Source organism: Rhopalosiphum padi, chromosome 2 (genome assembly GCF_020882245.1).
Source record: "Rhopalosiphum padi isolate XX-2018 chromosome 2, ASM2088224v1, whole genome shotgun sequence".
Taxonomy (NCBI): domain Eukaryota; kingdom Metazoa; phylum Arthropoda; class Insecta; order Hemiptera; family Aphididae; genus Rhopalosiphum; species Rhopalosiphum padi.
Window position 1 is genome coordinate 78980866 of NC_083598.1, and position 12543 is coordinate 78993408.

Below are 12543 nucleotides of genomic sequence, written 5' to 3' on the forward strand. Positions count from 1 at the left end.
ATAAACAAATTCTAAGAGTAGATATCTATTTAAATAAATATATATTATATTTTACATATTAAGTCAATAATTACAACATAAATCATATAAAATTATAAAAGTAAATATACCTAATCATAATATCATAGTAAAATTAAATCAAAATCAATAATTAGTACAATATATAAGTCATGCATATTGTATATCATATAAAATTTTTAAGAATCGTAAAAATAGTAATAATTATAATAATAAATACTAGTCAAAATATCACTTCCATATTATTATTTTTTTTTTTTTGTCAAAATCCCCAAAATAATGAGCCACATTTTCTACGTAATCATCTATATAAATATTTTATTCATTTTATATTTTCTAATTATATTTTGCATGTAAATATTTTATTTTTTTGATTTTGAATTTCTATATTTATGTGGTTCATTTATACTATTTATTTTTATGTAATTTTCTAATTGAATTTGTTTGTTTAAGTTTGTCTAAAAAGTAAAAATATAAAAATATGAAGATGATTAGATTTAAAACTTTTAATAAAATGGGAATGAAACGACTCACAAGCATTAGTCGTTCTGTTCAAATCTGCTGTAGCAACAGCCCATATGTTTGGAGGAAAAGCAGCGTCATTACTTATATAATTATTTAATAAATAATCTGAAAATTGTATTAATCTACGGTTATTTGGCTTAGAACTCATAAAAAATACTTCAAAATAATCAAAAACCATCTCGGGCTCTAAAAACTAATCCGAAACATTTAATTATCCAATTTCTAATAGTCGAGACTTCGGTTTTATATTCTAGACTTAGTCCTGCTGTTTGAAGTTTGAACATACCTATACCACGATTGTAATAAATGGAAACGACAACCATAAAGTTGAATATTTGGCCAGATGAATTTACATGTGTTGTGTATAGCTTTTTCGAAGTCAATGACAACATACTTTGGCTCAAATAAGTAATAATTAGCATGAATACAAAGATTAACTATTAATTTAAAAAATTTTAAATAAATATTTTGAGTTTTTGCTTTTAATAAACAAAAAACTAAAGGTATATAATGGCCATTGAAATAACCATGTATAGGTAGGTAGTAAATAGTTGCAAAAAAAATTTAGAACTATATTCAAATGTACCATCCATGTAAATTGATTCTGCAGTTGATAACATTTTTAGATTTGTTTTGCACCCAAAAATTATAATACCATTTTCTTTGTCGTTACTAAGTATAAAATTTTCATCTCGATTGGTTACCACCTGTATATCATCTAGCATATTTTGAAATTCTTCTCCAGATTTTAGCAAAGGAGGGAATTTCTTTCGCTATGCATTGTAAATATTTCGCTTAATATTATGTAAGTCACTTACTTGCAACGCTTTAGATTAAGGAATGCTTTTAATAACAGTACATACTATTTTACTAGGTTTCTCATTATTATCGTCAACAGCTTTACGTTTTGCCTATACTGATACAATTTGCCGTTGTATATTTTTATCACTAAAAACACAATTATAATTTCAGGTTTTAAAAAATGAATACTTTTAAAATATATTCTTTAATTAAGTTTTATATGTATAATATTGTACTTGCCTATTTACACTATGTTTATCATGATCAACATTTTGTTCAGCGATGTTCGTAGTTTCACCAAAGGTTTTCACAAAAGCTTTGCAAGTTTTGATTATACTTAGCCATTTTGTTAACCCAGAGACCAGAAGCCAAAGGTCTATTTACTTTAAAAAATTTAAAATTGTCTAATACTAAAAGTATATTTCCACGTTCTAATTCAATAAATTGAGCCATTATAGCGTATAAGCGTATATAAGACTAGGACGTTTACTGAAGACAATTTATAATATTTCTATCTGATATTTCCAATTATTAGATCCACAATATGTGGCAAAGCTGATAAGATATGACATGATTGACGATTTTCGTCTGAGATATTTCTGTTCCGTGTTCGTTCGGACATTTTGTGACTTTCAAATAGTATAACACGCCGCGTTGCGAACTGCACGGTCGCGTCGTACAGTCACGGAACGCTTAGTTTAAAAATATTTTTTTTCCAAATCCATTTTTGTACCTGCATATTTTTTCGGGCGGAATTTACAATCTCCCGCCGTGACTTACATCGGTGACGTTCTATGAGTAACCAGGTCCATAACAACGACAGTCGACCATACAAAATGTAATTATTCATATTAGTATTTCGTTCTAATAAAATCTAATAGGTACTCAATGTACATTCAATTTTGCATTTAGAGTCTGTATTTTATCCTCACCTTACACACATTAATTTCGAACAGACAACCAACGACTAAAGTCTAAAATCATCGCAGTACACAATTTAATCCCCAATGTGTCAAACACAATGTTAGGCGCAACGTGAATAAAATCATCAAATCACCCATCAGTCTTTTAAATTTTATAATAATTAGCAGCATCACATAAAAATGACTACCTAGGTACCAATAAATACTTGTATAGGCGCAGATCCAGTGGGGGAGATGTGGCGAGGTGCTAGGGAGCTATAGCGCCGCTTTCCCCTTGGTATTGTTGCTTCCTCAAAAACAAATACTCAACAGTCACAACATGTATTTTTCAGTACCTACCTAGGTTGGGTACAATTTTACACTAAATAAATAACAAAAAATAAATAAAATTGAAGTTATTTTTCCCTGCACAATACAATAAATTGATAACCTGATTTAATATATGTCTTTATTATTGGTTCTACTTCCACAGCTAAATATCCCTAAACCAAAATACCTAAATTAAAATATCGCCTCAAAAATATCCTGCGTAAATGATAACTTAAAATGTCAACCTTTATTATTATAAAAATTACGATTAGAAGCAATACTCGGACTTTATCTAGAGCGAATGTGTGTTATTCGTTATTTTGAGATTAATAATAAATCCTCTAACCATTTTTCCTATAGGTATTAAAGTGTATATCAAAACTTTCATTTCTTCTTCTTTTGAAGACATAATAGTCTTAATACTTTGTACCTATTTATAACAGCTATAGCGATACTCAACCTGGGATACAAGAGTCGCCAATACATAACATAAAATAGCAATTAAATAAGTAAAAAATAAACTAAAAAATCTACAGAATATGTCACCAACCATAAGAATGAATTTAACCAACTGTATTGAGTCAAAATAATTTCTAACCAACAACATCAAAGGAGTCATTAAATTTAACAAATATTGTATAAATATCCATATAATATAATGTAAGCAATTTTTTTTTAAATGTGGTGCCTTAGATAATAGTTTTGCTTTTTCAATTTGATAATAGGTCAATTTACTTTCATATTAAATGTTACATAGTTGCATGGATTTAGGATTATTCTAAAATGTAAAATTTGGTATGTCGTGAGTTTGTTAGATGTAAACAACACATATGAGTATAACTGTATAACATCCTTGAATTTATTCTTGATATTTTGCAATTATATTTATTTAAGAATATATAATAATAATATTAATAAATTATTTTTATTACCACTAATAATACATTGTATAATAAATGTAATACTTTTAGCAGAAACTGCAGTTGTAAGATTCTAACAATTTGTTACTTTTTTTATTTTTATAATTTATTCTCACAAATAGGAAAATTACTGAAGGAATTATAGTATTAACAAATCAAATAGTGATTAGTGTATATCTTGTAGATATGATTATTAATTTGTTAAGATATTATATAAATAGGTATTACGGAAAATAGATATAATCCTCCCTTTTCTCAGAATTTACTCAGATAAATATTATACTAAATTCAATATTTTTATTTCTCAAATTTAACCTTTTATTTGTTTAATATTTATGTTTGTAATTAAACTGTAAAACTATTATTATTTTAAAGCTAGATATTTATGAAGATGAAATAAATAAAAAAACCTTTAAAAAAAAAATTAAAACTTTAACAAACGTCATAAAAGATACAGAAAAATCTAAATTATCATTTAATATCTAAACAAGTCATGCATGCTATATAGTTACATGTTCCTAATTCAGACAATGAATCAGTGTATTTAAATAATTCAGCTTATTCACCAAAATGTATATTAAAACCAAAATTTTGTCTAAAATATAGGTTATCAGGTGATACTAGAATTAAAATATTATTTATTGTTATATTTTCATCAAATATTTATATAAATAGATCAATATTATCATAATTTTTCAACATTTTATTCTATAAAACAATAAAATATTTAATAGATTTATAAGACACGTTATAACATATTTTTAGATTGTATGTTTATTAATTAAAATTGGTTGTAGGATAATTTTGTTTAGCTAAGTATGGATTAAACTGAGAATTATACTTTTGAACAATAGTTGGTTTTGGTTGTGGTTTTGAAACTTCAACAGGTATGACTCCATTCATTCTTGCTAATAATTGACTAGCTCTAAACCTCTCTTCCCTTTCTCTCTTTAATCTTTTTTCTCGAAGTTTTTCTAAAATTAATTTTTTTTCGTTTTTGTCATTAACTTTTTCTTTTTTCTTCTCTTTTTTTTTATGTTTTTTCTTATGTTTTTTTATAGGTGATTCGTCATTTGTCTTAATCGATGCTTTAGATTTTTCACTATTCTTTTGATCAGTTTCAACATATTTCTTCATAACAATAAGTGGATCATTAAATGTTTTAACTTTTGTTTCAATTTCTTTATCAGTTTTACACAAGTCTAATCGTTTCGGTTTCTTGTTATACCATTGTACATTACCAGTAGCCTCATCTGTGTCCTGTCCTAAATAAGTAAGATAACCAACTTTTTTTTCATATGCTTCTTTCTCTTCCTTTTTTTCCTGCTCATGTTCTTTGTTAACACCTGTATGAGCGACATTCCCATCTTCGAGATCTTGGAAAAAATTAACATGAGTTAGCTCTTCTGATTTAGTTTCTTTGGGTCGATCTGCAGAGTCATCATATCTTTGTCTTGACTTATTTCTTAGTAATGCAAGTTTTGTTTCTTGTTCCTAAAGAAAAATTTAATTATTAGTAATCCGCATTTATAATTAATTATTCATAATTTAAAAATTTAAAACCAAAGTTAATAGATTAAATAAAAATAATCTATGATTAAAACACAATTATTTTACTAATTAATTAATGAGAATTAAGTACCTATTAAATTTATTTTTTACTTTTTGAAATTTAATCTCGAATTTAATTCATGTTACAAAGTTTTTAATGTTTAATTAAAATCTATTTTTTTTTTATTTTTATTAACTTACAGCAAGCTGTATCCTCATCTTAAGTTTCTTCTCTTCTTCGGCTGCTTGTGCTTCATCGCGCCTAACACGCGCAATGTTATCTTTGGTACGTACATGCCACCTATAAAATATTATTTAAAGGTACGTTTAATGATTAATTTTAAGAATATTATGAAATTTATTATATTTTTACTGTCTCAAAGTAGAATACACCAATACTAGTGGTTACACCAAAGGGTTTTGTCCAGCGACATTCCCACATAATGGAATAGGTAATTACGATAGAAGGGAATAAAAAGTACAAAGAACTGGTTGGTATATTCTACTTTGAGACAGAGTATAGATATAAGTTTTTGTTAAATATCGAATGATCTTGTTTTAATAATTAAGTATTTATCTAATACAATACAGTATTATAATTGGTACCTTATACCTACCCAAATTGTTTGTAATTAATTCAAAATACTATATTGGAATACTTAACACATTTAAATTTAAGAATATCACACTTTGAAGGATGTGTTCTGAACAATGATCATCTTGGTTGCAATGTTTTCGATAACATAATAAAATAAGATCAATATATATTTCAGAGGGTGTAATTTTGTAGATTTTATAACTATGAACAATATAAATAGGTGCCTACTACCTACTTATCAGTTATTTAAATTAATTTAACTACTAAATAATTTTTTTTTTATTTAAAACAGATAAACAATCATAATGGCCTATAATGTTAGTTCACTTACCTCTTTTTTGGCAATATATTCATTTTGATGTTTTCTAAAAACCACTCTTTTTAATCAACCGTCCTAAAAAACTACCCTATATCTATTTTGTCGAAATGACTAATGAAATAATGATTTATTTCAAAAGCGAACACCGTTGTAACTGAAACGGCCAGAAACGCGAATACTCGATTCATTAAAATCCGAGGAGTAATAATTTTAAATTATTAATAATAATGCAGCATAATATTCAATATTTATATATTATATTTAATTGTACCATAATATTTAAGATTTCAGTAAACTATAAATTATAATAAAAATAAATATATTATTATCTAATCTATGGTTTATCATCATTCATCATCCGAGGTTTAGGAAAAAGTGGTGCCCAAACATTTTGTGATAAGACCAGACGTACTACAGTGTACGTGCGCTACAGAATGTAGCCGGTCGAACACTGGCTTTTGGCCACACTGTACTCAGAGATGCCGGGCCAATCGTTTGCGGTCGTTGTCGCTGCCGCGGCCGCCGTCGTTCTCTCCTCTGACCGACTGCCGTATGATAGGTGCTTGCACATAACATCGTAAATCGTATATAAATGTTATAAGTTATAACATTATTATATTTAATAATAATAATAAATAATAATAGTAATAACAACATCATACAACGACTGATTTATTGTATTTACGATTTCCACTGACGCCAAGTCGCCAATCACCAGCGACCAGCCGACATTCGACGTACCGATTACAGACCGCAGTCGCCGACCTGACGTTCTCGTCTTTTTCGCGCTACCATTAGTTTGCAGTTGCTTCGTACGAGATGGCCATCACAAACACAGTTGGTGAGTGTACACGCGGCCGTTTCGATGAAGCACGCCGCGACATCACTGCGGGTCGTTCGGTTCCGACCGCTCTGTATTCTGTCACGACGTGCTCCTAACCGCTTTTTTGCGGTGGTGCTGATGCGGCTCCATTTCCCACGAGTCCCGTATGGTTTCTTGACTGATCTGTCCAAATTCCTCAAAAGTCACTCTTCCGCTTATAGTCCCACAATAATATTTTCGACATTTTCCTAAGTCGCGGATTTTTCTTTCATTCCATTTGTATTCTGTAACTTGAGAATAATTATTATTGACGTATTGTATGGAAATTATTGTGACGTCCATCATTGTTTGCCTTTACTGGCCATACTCCATGTGTATAAATACAAATTCGGTAGCTCGCTCTTGACCGGATATCAAATAAAGTTTTGTCAATTGTTTTGACCGTTTAAACTAATTATTTCGTTTCTCATTGACAGCAGTTATATATCCACCACGCTGTTTTTTTAACTATTGACAACATCTTAACAGTGTTAATAAATATTTTTTTTTTTTTAGTGATTCCGAGAAATTTTAGACTACTTGAAGAATTAGAACAAGGACAGAAAGGTGTCGGCGATGGCACTATTAGTTGGGGTCTTGAAAAAGATGATGATATGACTTTAACTCAATGGACTGGAATGATCATTGGACCGCCTAGAGTATAAACTATTAATTATTTTAATATCAAATAAATATCATTTTCAGCTGAGGTGTTTAGTAATAATAATTTTCTTTTATTTAGACTCCTTATGAAAATAGAATGTACAGCTTAAAAGTAGAATGTGGTCCTATGTATCCAGATGATGCACCTGTCGCTCGTTTTGTTACGCGCATTAATATGAATTGTGTTCATAACACAAGTGGACTGGTATGTTGTATGATTTATATTTTATAAACTTTTTTTCATTGTATTTTTTTACTTATTGAAACTTTATTTCACTCTATATTACTAAAATCCTATCATAGTTCTTAAGTATACAGTATATATAGATTTTTATCAAAAATTAATAATTATCATATTTAATTAAAATAAAAATGTATGATTTGGGTACTATAAACCATTATTTTAGCATTACCTACAACATAAATCATTTTTATTTTATATATAATTTGTTTTAAATATTTATTAAATAAGATGTAAGAGACAAATTTTGCCATACTTATTTTTATGAAATAGATTTTAAATTTAACAATTAACAATTTTTAAAATACAAAAGCTTATTTTGGTTTTTATATCATAAATCTACAAGATTTTAATACCATCTAAAAATTGTTGTTTTGTCACCTGCAAATGTTAAAATAAATAGCACATTTTATCCTTACTGCAGGTATATTGATTAGATACTTGGTTTTCAATTGTTTATATCTTCTATTTTACAACTTTTAATTGAATTTAAATAAGATTACTAATACCTTGATATTTGGTACTTTTCTGTAGTCTAAACTATTGTTTAATGCCATAAATTCCATCACCAAATGAAAAAATTTCATTTATTGAGTGTCATATTTAAAAAATAAGTTGTAAATACACTACTACATGTATTATAATATATACATTATACGTCATCTTAAGTATAAAAAACTTGGAATCAATTATGTCTATTATTCAAACACAGGTTGCTCATTAAATAATTTTAAAATCATTACAATGCTGATAATATTATTATATTAATTTTATTTAATTATTTTTAAATTTTAGATTTTATTTTAGAATTTCAACATTTACAGATTGTGTATATTTAAATAAACAATAAAAAAAAAAAAAAAAATTTTTAGAATTTAAAATTAACGATTTCATTTATATGAACATAAATATTATATAACTAGCGGCTGGTGTGCCTTGATCCCGGGAGTTGTATAAAAGTTGCGGGTCTACCCTGTTAATAACTCATATTAGTCATTCTATTATCAAAATTATTATTTAAGCTATAATTTATTTTATTTCTAACTGATTTTATGTTAGATATTATTAATATTCACTATTATAATTTATGTGTTAATAAATGTTATATTAATAAAAATGTATTTTGTATATAAAATACAAATTCGGTAGTCAAAAGAACAGGAAAGTACATTTATTATATAATATAATAATCTTGATTAATTAACAGTCTTCTATGTTTACTCCTGACCAACAAATCGATCACAACTTGATTTTGAGTCGACCTCAAATTATTTTCGTCTTTCCTTCAATTATTTTATAGAAAACAAAAAAAATATTGTATGGTACATTTACTTTTTATCTTTGTTTAATTCTCAAGTATCCAAATGTTGAGGTAAATCTACTAAATCAAATCTCAAGGTAAATTGATTGCAACCATCTTGAAAACATAGGTCAATCACAAGTCCATTATAGTTAACCCTATCTTCTCTATGTAATAGTATTATGATGATTATTTCTGAATTTTTTCTGTTAAATACCAATATTAATTTTATTTCTTATTATTTTTTTTTTTTTAAGAAAAATTATTTTATATAGTTGATACTGTTTTTTTCAGGTTGATAATAGACAAGTTCCAGTGTTGGCTAGATGGCAACGTGATTATAATATCAAAACTGTTCTGCAAGAGCTTAGGAGATTAATGACACTTAAGGATAACATGAAAATGTCTCAGCCACCTGAGGGTAGCACATTCTAGCCATCGCCGCTGTCTGAACCATGGAATAGTTTGTACCTTGCGCCTCGCTATCAACCTACAGCGGCCGCACCGGTACAACCTACACAGCCGATGCAAGCAGTACAACAACAACAACAACGCCGCTTCATTGGTCGTTGCCTGAGGATTATATTCCCATGCTGTTATTATACAGCTCCTCAGACCGACACCTAGATTTTACTTAAAGTGTTTGGGAAATGTCTATCCCTTTCATTTTTGGTTATAAACATATTTTCCACAGGAATATAAGTTTTACAGATCATTTTGTTTTATAATTTTTGTTAAATTTTTCATTTAATTTCATGGTTCAGAAAGCGATATCACATTTAGGCATATTTTATATACTATTTATTATATTATATTATATACTCATAAATAGATAATTAGACATTGTTTTATTTTAAGTACTAAAAAAAAACTAATATTTAAATCATAATAATGAATATAAATTGAGATTACTTGTGAGTAAGTAATTACTAATTTAATTAGATAATTTTACGAGTAATAACATTCTCACAATAGATGCTCACTATCATTAATAGTAAATGAAAATATTTATAATATTTAATACTGATCTTAATTCATGTTTTAAACTTTAGATTCACTTCAGTTTCTGTGTTTTGTGTTATTTATTGTACTAGTTTTTAATATTTAAGAACATGTAAAAAAAACAACACATATTTTATGTTTTTAAGGGGTTTAAAAACTTATTACCTGAAGTTTATTTTTAAACAATTTAATTTATATTATATTTTATTTTTAATTTTACATTTAATAAATTTTTAAGTATGTGAGGTGAGCCTGATAAAATAAATACATTAAACATTGTCTTGTCATTTAAAATGTTTTTTTTTCAAATTCTACTTACGATTACTTAGAAATTTTACTAACTAATCAAATATCAATTGAAATTTTACTTATATAATAATTATTAACGTTGTGCATTTATACCAATTTAATCATAAACTACTAATTTTTTAGTACCTATGTATGACACATATGGTTAATATTTATATTTTCCAAACAAAGTGTTTGGCAATTAATCATCCATTTTTAGTTAGGTAATATATTTACATTTAGCCATGCCAACCCTAAAGTAGGTAATATACACATAAACATTGATAATGAGCAATGTCATCCTCTATTTTTTTTTAATATTTTATAACATAGCTTTAGGTATAGTATTTATTATCTATAATAAGTAATAAAATATTAAATGATTCGTAAATTATAGGTACTTACTTAATGTAGGTAGTAAAAACATTACAAAACTGATATTTTTCAGTGTGTTATTAATTTATATCATCGAAAAGATTTTTTTTTTGGTTAGATAGGTATACAAGTATCGGTGACATATATGTAATAGCTAGGTACCTAATAATTATTAATTAGGAATCATACGCACTTATATTTGAATTAGGTGTTATTGTTATTTCTTTACAAACTTATTGACATGACAATTTAAACTTGGTTAATTAATTTGTTACATAGTTGTGAACAAGTTTGTATGGTTCAATTTGTCATCTGACAAATAGCTTAAATGAAATAAACTAAATTACGTAAGTTGAAAGAATATATTATTTGGATACGATATTATAATGTACATAATCCGTTGCAAATGACAATCACCAATCATCAAAAGACAATAAATGTGGAAATACAGAATATCTTTGACCATTGTTTCTATATTATGTTGGATATGGATAGAGAATACAAATGTTGGTGTGGTGGCCCCTTAAACAGAATGTGTATAAGTCTTGAGTCATTATTTACAGTATTATACAATATTCTCTCAGATCCTAAATATTCAAAATAGCCCAATAAATGTTAAAAACAAAAAATAACATAAATTATAAATGAACATTAGATTATACTAATAGGTAGATATATCATATTAAAAGATCTTACAACAAAAAAAATATCTTAATTTATAAATCTTTATTCTTTACTAATGCTTGGTGTAGGTAGGTACCTACTACCTAGTGAGCTTAATTAAATAGGAGTAATCAAAAAAACACGAATAATTTACGTAGGTAACAGATTTTCTAACAAGAATGTAGTTTCATTAAAAATTAAATATTTATTTGAATAAAAATAATAAAATAGATAGATTATTAAATTTTGTTTTCGCGTTATAATAGGTGTAACTACAGCACTGGCTGGTAATAGGCATCTACATCACTTATTAGGTATACACCATGCAGTGTTCAACGATAAATGTAACACATAATATTTCGAGTGCATGACTAAGTTCCATTACTTTTTAAAAACATTTTAATTTTCTAAGTTTTTTTCTATGCGTATGCAGCAAAACAAATTTTTCTTCATCATTATACAAAATCACACGGAACTTGTGAAAATTGGAAATACTGTCATAAAATAACGATAAAAATATTATACAACATGCATAAATCGAAAGTTTCGACTCGAAACTTCAAGTCACTTTCAATAAGTCAATTTTAAAGATAGAAAAAACTTAAATAAAATAACTTAGATAAAAATAAATTTAATTTCAATTTGAACTCAAAATGTGGGAGAAAGAGAATGCATTTAAAACTATTTTGTTTTTCTGTGTGTGCATGGTAAATTAAGTATACATTTTTCAAAAATAAATCTAACAAAAACAAGTCCTTTATGCAGTAAAAAAAAATCTGAGGTTATAAATATATAATATAATACCTACTTTATTACTTTGTCTGGAGCTGCTGCTGACCTACACTATATTTAAAATATCTATTCTCATAATATTATTCGACTATTATTATTTATTGTAGTAAGAATTAGAATTCTCGCAGACAAATTACAGTGTTATACTATCATAATATTATATAATATATAGGCACCTACTCAACAATCAACATTAATATCATACTTATTTTTTGATAAATCATACATTATTCGAGACTGCCGTAGCAATTGGGGACAATTTTAACATATAATATTCCTTGAGTTATACACTTATTACACCTATTATACCTACCGAATCCAAATTCAAAGTAGCAGGTAGGTAGATACTATAGTCTATATAAGATACCTATATAGGCTATATATAATTTCACA

General features: G+C 26.8%; 2 protein-coding genes across 2 annotated transcripts; one reads left to right on the plus strand and one right to left on the minus strand.

Annotated features, from left to right (window-relative positions):
* Positions 1-4122: 4122 nt before the first annotated feature.
* LOC132920903 (leukocyte receptor cluster member 1 homolog) lies at positions 4123-6432 on the minus strand. Its single transcript, XM_060983630.1, has 3 exons — positions 5977-6432; positions 5249-5348; positions 4123-4990 (listed from the first exon to the last, which is right to left on the minus strand). The coding sequence occupies exons 1-3, from the start codon at positions 5997-5999 to the stop codon at positions 4274-4276; spliced, it is 840 nt and encodes a 279-aa protein (XP_060839613.1). The 5' UTR covers positions 6000-6432; the 3' UTR covers positions 4123-4273.
* Positions 6433-6528: 96 nt separating this feature from the next.
* LOC132920904 (ubiquitin-conjugating enzyme E2 variant 2) lies at positions 6529-9745 on the plus strand. The gene is made up of 4 exons (XM_060983631.1): positions 6529-6805; positions 7343-7485; positions 7569-7694; positions 9325-9745. The coding sequence occupies exons 1-4, from the start codon at positions 6784-6786 to the stop codon at positions 9463-9465; spliced, it is 432 nt and encodes a 143-aa protein (XP_060839614.1). The 5' UTR covers positions 6529-6783; the 3' UTR covers positions 9466-9745.
* Positions 9746-12543: the final 2798 nt, after the last annotated feature.